Below are 16746 nucleotides of genomic sequence, written 5' to 3'. Positions count from 1 at the left end.
GTAAGAAACTGCACTTGAATTTGGTGGCCTTGCACCCTGCTTGAAATGGAATTTCAAGGAATAGCCATGAGCCAACTGCCAGCCCACCAGCCGTGAGTGAGTGAGCTGCCAGCACAACAGACTTGAGTGACTGAGCCGCCAGCCCAAGAATTCATTCGGCCCACAATGTCCATTCTAGCCCTCTGGAAACCAGTCCCTTCAGCCCACAACCCCCAATACCAGCGTCCAGAAAGCCCCCCCACTCACTGGCCACAAATATTGAAATTGGTGGAGAGGTGGAATTGGGGGACCAGCCCCTGTGATGCTGGAACCCGACGGGTCCCACTTAATCTAGGAAATATAAAGTTTTTCACTGTACCTTGGTGCATGTGACAATAAACTTAATAATCAGCACTTTTTTTTTAATACTAATGGAAATGCCCATTCACTTTACATCAATTTGCTAACATTTTATTTAAACCTAGAATATTTCAAATCAATTTGCAAATGGTAGCATCCAGGAATTACTACAATAATATTCAGAAAGTTCCAAGTATTTCAGCTTAATGCCTTGAATTCAACATAACAACAGTCTGCATGTAATTCTCCTGAGGAATGGTGACACGCAATGCTGCCAAGCTGCTCTGCTCGATTGTATCACCAGTACTGCGGGGCCTGGTGCCAAAAGAGAGCATCGCTTTTTTTAAAAACCTGTCCTCTCCACAAGGTGAAACTCTTTTCCATTGAAATAATCTGATTCTTTTTAATCATCTGTCAAAGTCTTCAGACAGCCAATACTCATTTTTGCACAAAAGTTAATGGAAAAAAAGAGTCGAGTCCATCTACAAACCCAATTAAAATTTAGCACAGGTTACTGTTAACTGAAAAATATGCATCAAGATAAAGATATCTACACTCCCAATTCAATCATTGACAATGCACCAAAACCTGTTTTAATAAAATGCACAATTTAATTAAACAAAAGATAAATGGTTCCCAAATTCTTGTTGGAATCAGTACATTTGCAGATATTGAAATAGAAATAGAAGAAACATAATTTCATGAAAATATGTTTAGTCTGAATATCAGCTATACTGCAATATAGAATGGGTTCTGCTATTACAACAAAATAAATTCACTTAATAACAAAAAAGAGAGTCAAATAAGTGTGAATTAAGACACACACACATCTTATAATAAACATACTTATTTTTATGGAAAAACTTAATTTGGAGGCTAAATAACTAAGCAGTAAAGACCGTGTCCTTCAAATCCTTAAGTTCTGTTACCATTCCCTGATCACCAACTTCATAATAATGAGTCAGTATAATATGCTGTGCACATATATGTAAGTGCTAGTAATATTCAAGTGCCTGATCTAAATGGCTGCTTGCAAGCCTAGACTGTGTTGATGAGCTATTAACCCTTTGGGCATCATTACGGAACCAGTTCCCATCATCACCCTGATGTACACACGTTTCCCTCTGTAGTCTCCTGACGGAGACATTATTGTAACGTTACACCTTCTAAGAGAGCTCACTGTTGTAAAATGGCAATTGCAGCTGGAACTACTGCATAGCGCAATTTCATACACATCACATGGCAGACTCACTTTGTGCTGGTATTTTACTTCCAAAGCAGGGATCAAATAGACTTGTCAACTATAAAATCTAACAGGTCTGTACTATTTATTAACTTTGAGTCTATTACAACTATTAATGATAGGAAAAAGAATGACTTCTTAGAATTCATTCCAGAAATTTAGAAATTAGAATTTAGAAACTATTTGAGGATCATTTAGGACAAACTCAATAAATCATCTTGTGACTATAGTTCATATTGAAAGCTGAATGTATGACATATTAAGGGTGGCATGGTGGCGCAGTTGTAGAATTGCTGCCTTACAGCACCAGAAACCCGGGTTCGATTCTGACTATGGGTGAGATCCTGACTATGGGTTCTGTCTGTACGGAGTTTGTACGTTCTCCCTGTGACCGCGTTGGGTATTCCCTGGGTGCTCCGGTTTCCTCTCACACTCCATAGACGTAAAGGTTTGTAGGTTAATTAGCTTCAGTAAAAATTGTAAATTGTCCATAGTGTGTAGGACAGTGCTAGTGTATGGGGATCGCTGGTCGGCGTGGAGTTTGTGGACAAAAGAGCCTGTTTCCGCGCTGTATCTCTAAACTAAACCGCCAGCTAACGTGTGAAATTGCTTCCAGAAGAACACAAACTTCTTGATTCAATATCACATGAACATGTAGCCTACAAACAACTCAATTCATATGCACACGAAATCATAGTTTGTGTTAGTCCACAGAAGAAATACAGTGATATTTAAAAGTTTTGATTATTTAGTTTAGTTTGGAGGCACAGCGCGGAACCAGGTCCTTCGGCCCACTGAGTCCGCGCCAACCAGCGATCCTCGTACACTAGCACTCTTCTATAAACTAGGAGCAATTTACAGTTTTTACCGAAGCCAAGTTAACCTACAAACCAATATGTCTTTGGAGTGTGGGAGGAAAGCGGAGCTCCCGGGGAAAACCCACGCGGTCACGGGCAGATCACACAAACTCCATTCAGATAGCACCCATAGTCAGGATCGAACCCACGTCTCTGGCACTGTAAGGCAGTAACTCTACTGCTGCTCCAGCGTGTCGCCCTAAGTATTAATTATATTCTAAGAAATGCTAACATAAATTAAAATGTACATATTTTTCACACTCACTACTGCTAAATTTCCACAAGATGGCAGATAATTCACATTTACCCATTCAAGGATCTGTGTTGCCTTCTGGAGTGCATTTGCTTACTGACAGGCACAAAAATAAAATAAATTGGTATTTGGCACAGATAAAAAGTACAACTGGTGGTTCCCCTTAATGATGAAAAAATCTATCATCATATCAATATATTTAGGAATGGTCGAAACATTCAGAAATGCAATTTTAATACATTGGTCAGGGTGCAATTGGCCATTCCACTGCAAATTGCAAGTATTTTGAAATGCAATTAGAGAGTTCAAAGTGTATTTATCTCTACAATAAAATGCGCTTTAAAAATATATATATTTAAGAGTGAAATCTCGTTAAAGGTTGATTGTTACAACATAAAACAGCATTTGAATTCACAATGGAAATCCACCATCTAATAGTGGCGATTTTAAATCCCCCCCCCCCCCCCCCCCCCCCCACACACAGCGGGTCCGATCTAAGCTGTGAATGAAGACAGCAAAACATTTTTTTTTAAACTGTCAGGGGGTAGTTGGGTCAGGTGCAAAGGCATTGTGAGGTCAGCAGCTGGGCAACCTTAATATTTTTTTAAATGTCAGTGAGGGGGAGAGATCTCCCACCCCTGTCCCATTGTGATGTGATTGTACATCTGGGAGATGGCGCTGTGACTCATGCAGAAGTTTGGTTTTAGTGGGACCACGTGAAGGTTCTAATCTCCCACACCTGTCCCATTGTGATGTCATATATGTAAATGAGATCCATTGTGATTGGATATCTGTGAGGTGGCACTGACAATTTTATTCAAAATCTGGGGAAATAGAGAGCCAAATCTAGAGAGGATTTCTGAAATCATAAGTCCAATCCCTACCAAAATATGTAAAAATCTCTGCGTTTTGTGTCTGGTTTTCGAGGAAATACGTTTCAAAGGCAAAATGACATAAACCACACACACACACACACACACACACACACACACCCACACGCACACACACACCCACACACACACACACACACACACACACACACACACACACACACACACACACACAGAGACACACAGAGACACACACACACACACACACACACAGAGTTTTAATAGATACTAGACCAAATGCAGACCCGTTGGGTCTGTTCCCCCAACGGGTGTTTGCGGGGGGGGGGGGGGGGTGAGGGGTTGGGGCGGGGCGGCATGCGGGAGAGACAGAGAGAGAGCAGGAGAAGGGTAGGGGGAAGACAAAGGGAGGGGGGGGGACGGGAGGAGGAGACGGAGGGTGAGGAGAGGGGGGGGGGGAGAGAGAGATGAGAGGAGGGGGGCTGAGAGGGGAGGAGGAAGGGGGGGAGAGGGGGTGGGAGGGAGGGGAGAGAGGGAGAGAGGGGAGGGGGGAGGGAAGAGGGGGGGAGAGGGTGTGGGGGAGAGAGAGGGAGGAGAGGGAGAGAGGGAGAGGGGAGAGAGAGGGAGAGAGAGAGAGAGAGAGAGAGAGGAGAGAGGGGGGTGGAGAGGGCGGAAAGAGAGACAGGGGGAGGGGGGGAAAGAGAGAGGGGGGGAAGAGAGGAGGGGGGGAAAAAAGCAGAGAGGGGGGAGGAGCCGATAGTGGCTTCTGGAGGGGGGGGGGGGGGAGGGAGAGGGAGAGGGAGAGTGAGAGGGATAGGATCTTTGGGAGGGGAGGGAGAGAGGGAGGGAGGAGAGGGGAGGAGGTTAGAGGGAGAGGGAGGGGAGAGAGAGGGGGAGGGGGGGGGGGGGGAGGGCAGGGGAGCGCGAGGCTGCCAAATGAAGAGAGAGAGAGAGATAAGCCAGCTTCTGACTCTGGAAACTCACAGGGGGAATGAGCGCGTAGGGGGGGGCTTCGCAAGCAGCGCCGGCTGTGAGAAGGTTCAGCGCGTGAGCTCCGTTCCGCTATAGATCCTATAGCGGAACGGAGCTGTAGAATGTTTGCTCTGCAGAACCTATGAGGAGTAGATTCAGCGCTGTGAGCAGTCGCTGCCCCGAGATCTGTAGAACAAAGAAGCTCTAGCGGAACGGAGCTGTAGAATCTTTGTTCTGCAGAACTTTCTTGATCTTTCTGTGCCTTTAATCCACAACGGCGGAGGGGTGGGGCCTGGAGGCAGGTGGGCCTGGATTGGTGGGCATGTGGGCATTGCGACGCCAGCAGCTGGCAAGTGGCGTTTATATTTTAAAAATTGTTTTGTGATCAATTTTATTCAAAATCTGGGGAAATAATTGATTTCTGAACTCATGTTAAATCCCTACCAAAATTGTAAAAATCTCCGCGTTTTTGTGTCTGGTTTTCGAGGAGATATGTTTCACATGCAAAATGACACACACACACACACACTTTTAATGATATATATATGATATGATATGATAGATGGACCATGTACAGGCAGATGAAATCACTAACTTGGCATCATATTTGGCAAAAATATTGTGCGATGAAGAGCCCATTCCTGTAGCGTTCTGTTCTATGTCTATGTTCGAAGATGTGTTGGATGCGGAGACTGGTGGGCTGAAAAGTGAGGGGACTTCTATCCTTGTTACATCTGGGTGGAGGGAGAGGAACCCAAAGCCATGGGGCACAGAGGAGACATGGGTGAGAGATCCATCTCTGACAGCAGTGGGGAAACCACATTTACTAAAGAAAGATGAGATCTTGGATGTCCAAAAATGCAAAGCCTCGTCTTGGGAGTAGATGTGGCGAAAACAGATATATTGGGAGTAGGGGACAGCGTCTTTGCATGAGGCAGGGTTGGAGAAGGTCCTGATAACTGTGTGGGTTGGTGCGTTTGTAGTAAATGGCAGTCGAAAGTCTGTTCTCTGTGAGGTTTAGAGAGACCTTGACAAAATGTGGGCAGGTGGGATTAATATAGATGGGGCATCTTGGTCGGCATGAGCATGTAGGGCCTGTTTCCCATTTGCACGACTCTACAACCCACACTGAACACCTGTGTGTAGCTCATTGATGAATAACTTGCATTGAACAGATCAACCAACAAAGCCTTTCATTTTCCTGCTTCTGCTTGAAAATACCACAAATGAAATGTAATTTATTTGGACTGTGTCCACTTTTAATTTAACAAGAATGTTTTAGGAAGCTTTTCCCTTTATTGGGTAGATTCCACTGTGCTGAGACATAGTGTTATACATAAAAAGGCTCTTCAGCCTATAGAATATGCGGCAACCATCAAAGACCAGTTGCTTTACTGGACTACAGACACTACTATGTCTGATTAGAATTGCAACTTTGACGGTAGCAAAGGTCTTCAGCACTTTAGCTGAAATATTGTTATTGTACAGCCTTTTCTGTAACCAGTGCTAACTGCGGTACTATGCGTAAGTGAAATGAAATTAAATTAAGACTGACTTGTGTCGTGACATCGACATCCTGAGGAGGCTGAGACTACTTTGTACTTTGAGTTCAAAATAGTCTTTTCTTTTGCCAATACGCTGGCTCCGTCATCATAAAAACATAGAAAATAGTTGCAGGAGTAGGCCATTCGGCCCTTTCAGCCTGCACCACCATTCAATATGATCATGGCTGATCATCCAACTCAGTATCCTGTACCTGCCTTATCTCCATACCCCCTGATCCCTTTAGCCACAAGGGCCACATCTAACTCCCTCTTAAATATAGCCAATGAACTGGCCTCAACTACCTTCTGTGGCAGAGAATTCCAGAGATCATCTGAGGATGGGGGAATTATCCAGTACCATTAATAGAGCACAAAGTGCCAGCGGCTCAGGCACAATGTGTTCGACACAAATTCCAGCCTCTGCTATTCCTTGTGTCCCCAGTACCATTTATAAATGGACTTGGAATGTCAGCAGATTCTGATCTTTTACCCATTGGTTGCAGGTTTAACATTGTCCATATTTGTTTCTATCATTGTTTAGTGCATGATCTTGTGTTTGTTTTATCTTCACGGTAAGACCAGCATTTATGGCCCATTATTAATTGCTCTTGATTAGGTGGTTCATAAGTTATAGGAGCAGAATTAGGCCAATGAGCCCATCAAGTCTACTCTTGCATTCAAATATATCCAGGTGGGGCACAGACGAGGGGAAAGAGAGGGGGGGAGGGTTAGGAGGGAGTTAGATAGAGGTTAACCTAAAATTGGAGAATTCAATGTTTATACCATTGGATTGTAAGCTACCCAAATAGAATACGAGTTACTGTTCCGACTGCTAATATCCTGCAAGCCAACAGGGGGACCAAGGAGGAATTGATTGGAATTGCAATACGCAGTGGCGCACCGGTACAGTTGCTGCTTTACAGTGTCGCAGACCCGGGTTCAATCCTGACTACGGGTTCTGTCTGTATAGAATTTGTACGTTCTTTCACTACTATTCTCATTCTTCTCTTCTTTCTCTTTTCTCTTTTTCTATTACAGCTTAACGTTTAAAAAAAAGAGAAGTTGTACACGAAATGTATTATGTTGCATATCATGATTAAGATGTATGTACAATGCTTTTAATTTAAAAAAAAAAAAAATTGTACGTTCTCCCTGTGGGTTTTCGCTGGGTTCACTGGTTTCCTCCCACATTCTAAAGACGTACAGGTTTGTAGGTTAAAGGTGTAGGAAAGAACTGCAGATGCTGGTTTAAACCAAAGATAGACACAGAAAGTTGGAGTAGCTCAGCAGGCCAGCCAGCATCTCTGGAGAGAAGGGATGGATGATGCTGTGGGTCAAGTCTGAAGAATGGTCTTGATCCAAAACGTCACCCATTCCTTTCGCCAGAGATGCTGTCTGACCCGCTGAGTTACTCCAGTTTCAGACAATAGACAATAGATAATAGAGTAGGCCATTCAGCCCTTCAAACCAGCACCAGCATTCAATGTGATCATGGCTGATCATCCACAATCAGTACCCCATTCCTGCCTGCTCCCCATATCCCCTGACTACGCTATCTTCAAGATCCCTATCTATCTCTCTCTTGAAAGTATCCTGAGAACCGGCCTCCGCCGCCCTCTGAGGCAGAGAATTCCACACTCACAACTCTCCGTGAAAAAGTGTTTCCTCATCTCCGTTCTAAATGGCTTACCCCTTATTCTTAAACTGTGGCCCCTGTTTCTGGACTCCCCCAACATCGGGAACATGTTTCCTGCTTCTAGCGTGTCTAAACCCTTAATAATCTTATATGTTTCAATAAGATCCCCTTTTATCCTTCTAAATTCCAGAGTATACAAGCTCCATTCTCTCAGCATATGACAGTCCCGCCATCCCAGGAATTAACCTTGTGAACCTACGTTGCACTCCCTCAATAGCAAGAATGCCCTTCCTCAAATTTGGAGACCAAAACTGCACACAATACTCCAGGTGTGGTCTCACTAGGGCCCTGTACAACTGCAGAAGGAACTCTTTGCTCCCTTACTCAACTCCTCTTGTAAAGGCCAATATGCCATTCGCCATCTTCACTGCCTGTTGTGCCTGCATGCTTACTTTCATTGACTGATAAACAAGGACCCCCAGATCCCGTTGTACTTCCCCTTTTCCCAACTTGACACCATTTAGATAATAATCTTCCTTCCTTCCACATTTATCCCCATTAAATTGCATCTGCCCACTCACCCAACCTGTCCAGGTCACCCTACATTCTAATAGGATTTTTGTGTCCATCTTCAGGTTTGTAGATTAATTGATAAGTTGTACAATTGTTCCGAGTGTATAGGATTATGTACGGAGTTGGCACAGGCTCAGTGGGCTAAAGTCTAAAGTAATGCTCAAATAGAAAAAGTAAAATTTAAGCTATATTTAAGAGGGAGTTAGATGCGGCCTTTGTGGCTAAAGGGATCAGGGGGTATGGAGAGAAGGAAGGTACAGGATACTGAGTTGGATGATCAGCCATGATTATATTGAATGGCGGTGCAGGCTCGAAGGGCCGAATGGCCTACTACTGCACCTATTTTCTATGTTTCTATGTAAAATAGAATGATAAACCTTGACAAAATGCTAAATTAAAAGTACTATGCTTATTAGAGATCACAAAATGGCCACTTCCCATTGTTGTCACCAGCAATAAAGTATGTGCATTGAAGGGTAAATGTGTTTTTAAAATATCAGATAAAAGCTGCTGACAGTGAACACCGCAGGAGTGCAGAAAACCTCGACCGGCAGATCTGTCCTTTGGGAAGGGCAGCTTGATCTTGATGACATTCTACCGCAGTTTGTTCAATTTTGCTTGGATTACCTTCTGCTTAGTCAATGTGAATGTTAAATGAATCTAGTGTCAACAGGAATACTTGACCTTGCCTGGATCTTTAGATTAATTACAATTTTAACAACGAGGAAAAAAAAATTTTGAGAAATAAATTCAGCTAATCAAATTCAAACAGTCACTCATACGAAACAACAATCAATCTGCCTGGGATGATATGACTTTGTTCGAGTAGAACATTTTGAGTGCGTGGTCAAAGATAGAACATTTCAAAAATATTTAAATGTACCTTCATCACCAAGGTCTCGGAAAAGATGATGGGTTTGTTTCTCTTTTGTAGCTCTTGTCATCAGTGTATCAACATCCTACAGAGGGTAAAAAAAACACAATTCAGAATGAGCAGAACTAAAATAATCTTAAATGTTATTTAAGTTATTTAGATACGATAGTGGCATTTAAAAAGCTTTAGAATAGTTACATGGATATTGAGCAGAGAATGTAGCGGTATAGATCACGTGCAGACGGAGGAGATTCGTTTAACTTGGCATCATGTTCACCACAGGCATTGTGAGCTGAAGAGCCTGTATCTGTGCTGTACAGTCCTATGTCCTATCATGTTCAGCACAGACAGTGTGGGCTGATGGGCCTGTTCATGTGCGGTACTATTACATGTCCTATGTTTTGTCATCTTCAACATAGACAGTGTGGGCTGAAGAGCCTGTTCTTGTGCTGTATTGTTCTGTTCCATGTCCTATCATGTTCAGCATAGACATTGTGGGCTGATGGGTCTGTTCATGTGCCGAATCTATGTTCTTGACGTTTTTATTGACTGTTGAGGAATCCATTCCCCCCCCCCCCCCCAAAAAAAAGACAAATTTGATGGATTTAATCTCCCACCAGATATTCTGGTCTGATAACAGAGGCTCATGTACATAACTGAATGCTCATGGTCACCTTGTCTTATCAGGGCTGGGTAGAGATTCATTTGCCGAGCAAGGTCTAATTAAAGTTCAGTGCAATTCAGTTACAGTCAGTTTGTAATGTGACTATCATTGGCAGGAGACAAGGCTTGTGGTGGACCTGTATTTGCCACCAATACTCTTAACCTGAGATTCAGAGACATGGAGTGTCATAAATAATAAGATTGTCATAAATAAAAAATAAATAACATTATATGAAATTAGCATTAATCATTAATAATATTCAATAAAATGGACTGAGCAAAAGGTACATTTTGTTATGTAATAACATACAGTATGATATCTTATCAAATGCTTTTTCAGATAAACTACAGTGCCCTCCATAATGTTTGGGACAAAGACCCATCATTTATTTATTTGCCTCTGTACTCCACAATTTGAGATTTGTAATTTAAAAAATCACATGTGGTTAAAGTGCACATTGTCAGCTTTTATTAAAGGGTATTTTTATACATTTTGATTTCACCATGTAGAAATTACAGCAGTGTTTATACATAGTCCCCCCATTTCACGGCACCATAATGTTTGGGACACATGGCTTCACAGGAGTTTGTAATTGCTCTGGTGTGTTTAATTGCCTCCTTAATGCAGGTATAAGTATGTAAATGGATCTATAGCTTTCTATGTGACAGAAAACAGGTGGTAACAATTGGTAACCATGTCTCACTGGCTAGGTTCCTGAACATCGGCGCCCCCCAGGGTTGCGTTTTATCACCTCTTCTGTACTCTGTATACACACATTTTTGCTGTTCACACTCTGACTGTCTTGTTATTTAAGTTTGCAGATGACACATCTGTGGCAGGTCTTATTACTAATAACATCGAAATCCTTTACCGTAGTGAAGTAGAGGAGCTAGTAAGGTGGTGTGAGAACAACAACCTCATACTTAACATCTCAAAAACTAAGGAGCTGGTTGTTGATTTCAGAAAGAGGGCCACCCCCCTCCTCCCTCTCTTCATCAATGGAGAGGTGGTTGAGAGGGTCACCTCCTTTAAGTTCCTCGGGACCACCATACATCAATCCCTATCATGGGAGCTCAACACCAGTCTCATAATCAGTAAGTGCCATCAGCGACTCTACTTCCTGCGGCAGCTTAAAAAATTCAGGGTTGGTCGACCAGCCATGACCCACTTCTATAGGTCTATCATAGAAAGCATACTCACATTCTCTATGCGTGTCTGGTATGGTCACACAACCTCGCAGGATAAGATTCGGCTGGAGAGAATAGTGCGCCGAGCTTCTAAGATCATCGGTTGCAGCAGACTTCCCTCAGTGACATCACTTTACTCAACAAGACTCACCAAAAAGGCCAAAAAAATCATAGCAGATCACTTTCACCCGGCACATTACCTCTTTAATCTCCTCCCATCAGGAAGGAGATATAGAAGCATTAAAAGTAAAACATCTCACTTCAGAGACAGCACCTACCTCCAAGCCATCAGATATTTGAATTTGCACTAATCACTTTGCACTTTCTTTTGCACTTGCAGTTACGCTTAATATGACGCTGCTGGGTACTGTCCTTCCTGTATATATTGTCCTTCGTATGGTATTGTCTGTATTATCTATTGTGGTGTATGTGGTGGTTGTATTGTACTGTATTGTATCTGTCTGAGAGCGAACCAAGACACATTCCTATCAACTTGTTGACATGGCAATAGATTTCTTGAATCTTGAATCTTGAATCTCTCAGCACCTAGTCTTTCCTCCAGTCTTTCCATCACCTTTCGAAACTTTTATTGCCGTTTATCAACATGAGGACCAAAGTTGTGCCAATGAAAGTCAAATAAGCCATTATGAGGCTGAGAAACAAGAATAAAACTGTTAGAGACATCAGCCAAACCTTAGGCTCACCAAAACCAACGTCTTGGAACATCATTAAGAAGAAAGAGAGCACCGGGAGCTTACTAATTGCAAAGGGACTGGCAGGCCAAGGAAGACCTCCACAGCTGATGACAGATTAATTCTCTCTATAATAAAGGAAAAAGGAGCTGGAGCTGCCGTCTGCAAGGGAATCCCCAGTCCAGCGCAGGTTCGCAGAAACAGCAAGTACAGTACCTGGAAACAAATGGGAAGCCTCCATTGTGTCCGGAAACGTGGCCAACGGACAGGACTTCAGGTCAGACTGAAGCGCAGGGGACTTCGGTCCCCTCTCCTTACCATCCCACTGGTCAACGTACAGTCCCTTGAAAATAAAGTGGAGGACTTAAGGGCATGACTGCTTTATCCAAGGGAGCTGAGGGAATGCTCTGTGTTCTGTTTCACAGAGACATGGCTCACTCCCAGCTCCCCAGACTCAGCGGTCCAGCCTGAAGGGTTCTCCATCCACCGTATGGACCGTACGCAGGCATCTGGGAAAGGGAGTTGCCTCCTGGTCAACTCTGCGTGGGGGCAGAGGAACAACTCTAAGACTGTTTTGAGTCTGTAGACTGGGCAATGTTCAAGGACTTGGCAACGGACCTGAATGAATACGCCACAGTCGTTACAGACTTCATAAAGAAATGTGTGGAGGACTGCTTCCCGACAAAAACCTTCCGAGTGTTTCCCAATCAGAAGCCTTGGATGAACTTTGAGATCCGCACTCTCCTGAAGACCAGACACCGGGCATTCATGTCTGATGATACAGTGGTCTGCAAGAAGTCAAGATATGACCTTGGTAAGGTCATCAAAAAGGCCAAAAGGGACTTCTGCTCCAAGCTGGAGGATGAGACGAATGTTCGGCAGCTGCGGCGGGGCCGGAATGCAATCACCTCCTTCCTACAAGGCGAAAGCAGGAGGCAGCTCGAATGTCAGCGTAGCATCACTCACTGATGAGCTCAATGCGTTTTACGCCCGCTTTGATAGGGAGACCACTGATGTGCCTTCTCGAGCCCCCATTCGCTGTGATGGTATTTCAGTCCCAATCATAGAGGCCTGCGTCAGAAAATCCTTCAGAGGGGTGAACCTTTGAAAAGCGCCTGGTGCTGATGGCTTACCGGGTCGTGTTCTAAAAACCTGTGCAGACTAACTGACTGGAGTTTTTACGGACATTTTCAACCTCTCACTTCTGAGGTCCGAGGTTCCCACCTGCTTCAAAAGGGCATCAATAATATCGGTGCCCAAGAAGAGCAAAGTGACGTGCCTCAACGACTATCGATCAGAGGCACTAACGCCGGTGGTGATGAAGTGCTTCGAGAGGTTGATCATGCTGCAAATCAACTCCTACCTCGAGAAAAACCTGGACGCACTGCAGTTCGCTTACCGCCACAACAGATTAATGGTGGATGCGATCCCGCTGGCCCTCCACTCCGCTCTGGACCACTTGGACAACAAAAACTCATATGTCAGGCTGTTATTCATTGATTACAGCTCGTCATTTAATACAATCATCCCCTCCAAGCTGGTTACCAAACTCGCAGAACTGGGTCTCTGCGCATCCCTCTGCAATTGGATCCTTGACTTCCTCATTCACAGACCACAGTCTGTTCGAATTGGTGGAAAAGTGTCAGCCTCGATAACAATCTGCACGGGAGCAACTCAAGGCTGCGTGTTCAGCCCCCTGCTGTACTCACTCTATACTCATGACTGCGTAGCCGGTCATAGTGCAAACTCCATCATCAAGTTAATTGATGACACCACTGTTGTGGGACGTATCGCTGATGGGGATGAGTCAGAGTATAGAAGTGAGATCGAACGACTGACCAAATAGTGCCAGCACAATAACCTGGCCCTCAACACCAGCAAAACTAAGGAACTGATTGTGGACTTTGGAAGGGGTAGGATGGGGACCCACAGTCCCGTTTATATCAACGGGTCGATGGTGGAAAGGGTCAAGAGCTTCAAATTCCTGGGCGTGCACATCTCTGAAGATCTCTCCTGGTCCGAGAACACTGATGCTATTATAAAGAAAACTCATCAGCGCCTCTACTTCCTGAGAGTCGGTATGTTAAGGAGGACTCTCTCTAACTTCTACAGGTGCACAGTAGAGTGTGTGCTGACCGGTTGCTTCGTGGTTTAGCTCGGCAACTTGAGTGCCCAGGAGCGAAAAAGACTACAAAAAGTAGTAAACACTGCCCAGTCCATCATCGGCTCTGACCTCCCTACCATCGAGGGGATCTATTGCAGACGCTGCCTCAAAAAGGCTGGCAGCATCATCAAAGACCCACATCATCCTGGCCACACACTCATCTTCCCGCTACCTTCAGGTAGAAGGTACAGGAGCCTGAAGACTGCAACGTCCAGGTTCAGAAACAGCTATTTCCCCACAGCCATCAGGCTATTGAACTCAACTCAAACAAAACTCTGCACATTAATAGCCCATTATCAGTTTATTTGCACTTTATCTGTTTTATTTATTCATGTGTGTATATATTTATACAATGGTATATGGATACACTGATCTGTTCTGTATTCATGCCTTCTATATTCTGTTGTGCTGAAGCAAAGCAAGCATTTCATTGTCCTATCTGGGACACATGACAATAAACTTTCTTGAACCCTCAAACACCTATCCGACATTTGTCAATTTGTGGATTTGTCAATGACCACTGTCCGTAAAAGACTTCATGAACAGAAATACAGAAGCTGCACTGCAAGTTGCAAACCACTGGTTGGCCGCATAAATGGGATGGCCGGGTTACAGTTTGCCAAGAAGTATTTAAAAGAGCAACCACAGTTCTGGAAAAAGGTCTTGTGGACAGATGAGATGAAGATTAACTTATATCAGAGTGATGGCAAGAGCAAAGTATGAAGGAACTGCCCAAGATCCAATGCATTCCACCTCATCTGTGAAACACGGTGGTGGGGGTGTTATGGCCTGGGCATGAATGGCTGCTGAAGGCACTGGCTCACTTATCTTCATTGATGGTACAACCGCTGATGGTAGTAACATAATGAATTCTGAAGTGTATAAACACATCCTATCAAACAAATGCCTCAAAACATTGGCTGGCAGTTCATTCTACAGCAAGACAATGATCCCAAACATACTACTAAAGCAACAAAGGAGTTTTTCCACAGTTAAAAAAATGGTCAATTCTTGAGTGGCCAAATCAATCACCCGATCTGAACCCAACTGAGCATGTCTTTTATATGCTGAAGAGAAAACTGAAGGGGACTAGCCCCTAAAACAAGCATAAGCTAAAGATGGCTGCAATACAGGCCTGGCAGAGCATCACCAGAGAAGACACCCAGCAACTGGTGATATCCATGAATCGCTGACTTCAAGCAATCATTGCCTGCAAAGGATATGTAACAAAATACTAAACATGACTACTTTCATTTACATGACATTGCTGTGTCCCAAACATTATGGTGCCCTGAAATTGGGGGACTATGTGTAAACACTGCTGTAATTTCTGCATGGTGAAACCAAAATGTATACAAATGGCCTTTGTTAAAATCGGACAATGTGCACTTCAACCACATGTGATTTTTTTCTATTACAAATCTCAAATTGTGGAATACAGAGGCAAATAAATAAAAGATGGATCTTTTTCTCAAACATTATGGAGGGCACTGTATAATCTATTGATTCCACCCTTTGAGCTTTTAGTTACATTCTCAAAAAGAGTCATCTGATATTCAAACATGATTTTCCCTTCATAAATCTATATTGACTGCCTAATCACATTGTGATTTCACCCCATTAGTATTGATGAACTTTTGTAGGTGACAGATGACTGGCCAAGAGTTCTCTTTTTTGCCTTTTGTTCATTTCTTAAACAGCAGTGGTACAGTGGTAGAGTTTCTGCCTTACAGTGCCAGAGACCCAGGTTTGATGCTGTCTGTACAGTTTGCACGTTCTCCCTGTGACCATGTGGGTTATCTCCAGGTGCTCTGGTTTCCCTCCACATTCCAAAGACGTGCAGGTTCGTAGGTTAATCGGGTTCTGTAAATTGTCCCTAGTGTGCAGGATAGAACTGGTATACAGGTGATTGCTGGTCGGCATGGACTTGGTGGGCTGAAGGGCCTGTTTCCACGCTGTATCTCTAAACTAAACTAAGTAGTACATTGCTAGAAGAAGGGTCTCGATCCGAAACGTTGCATATTTCCTTCGCTACATAGATACTGCCTCACCCGCTGAGTTTCTCCAGCATTTTTGTCTATCTTCGATTTTCCAGCATCTGCAGTTCCTTCTTAAATATAAGTAGTACATTTACTATCTTCAAATCTGCTAGATTTTATCCAGAATATATTTTACTTAAGCGGCCACCGCTTTCGGACACCTTGGAATCTATAAAGGCCAGGAAATTTGTCTGGTATTAATTTCTCCATATTTTTTTTTGTGATATTTATTACCTTGGGCGTCATTAAACCCTTGGTTCCCTTCCATTTCTGCAACATTTGCTTTCTTGTGTGAAGACTGATATAAAATATTTGAAGCTTAAGCTATTTCTATATTACCATAATTTCTCTTGCCACTTTCTTTATGATTCCCACATTTTCCTGCTCTCTTTTTGCACATTTTATATTTCTTGCCAACTTACAATCATATTCTATTTTGTCTCTCCGTCAGTATTTGGTCATTTGGTATATCTTGCTAAAACCTCTTCAATCGAGCTTCTATAGTTTATAAACTTGGTTGAATCATAATATTCTTGATATTGTAAGTTAGCTATGGACAGATCATTTCCTTTTGAAGTTATTATTTCTTAAACTTAGTTTATCCAATGACAGATATTTTAATCTAATTTCCTTTTCTAACTTAGTCAACACACTCCTCATATCTAGATAATTGGTCTCAGTTAAAATCAAGGCATTAATTTCTAACTGAGATGTCACTTTCTTGAACTCAATATTGCAATCATTCTCTGGAGGATCCCTTAATGAGATTGCTAATTATCTTTGTGATATAACACAAGATAAGATCTCAGACAACCGATTCCTCAGTTTGTTTGATGACCTATATTTCCAGAAACACATCCT

General features: G+C 43.2%; 1 protein-coding gene across 3 annotated transcripts in view; it reads right to left on the bottom strand.

Moving 5' to 3' along the window:
• Positions 1-16746, bottom strand: part of micu2 (mitochondrial calcium uptake 2) — a 285685-nt gene that overhangs the window by 101398 nt on the left and 167541 nt on the right. For all 3 annotated transcript variants that reach the window (XM_055636971.1, XM_055636973.1, XM_055636972.1), the window contains exon 5: positions 9149-9224. In XM_055636971.1, coding sequence (XP_055492946.1) covers positions 9149-9224 — 76 coding nt within the window. The remainder of the gene's footprint in view (positions 1-9148; positions 9225-16746) is intronic.

Source organism: Leucoraja erinacea, chromosome 6 (assembly GCF_028641065.1).
Source record: "Leucoraja erinacea ecotype New England chromosome 6, Leri_hhj_1, whole genome shotgun sequence".
NCBI lineage: Eukaryota > Metazoa > Chordata > Chondrichthyes > Rajiformes > Rajidae > Leucoraja > Leucoraja erinaceus.
Note: the sequence above shows the minus strand (reverse complement) of the source record. Positions and strands in the feature narration are given on the sequence as shown.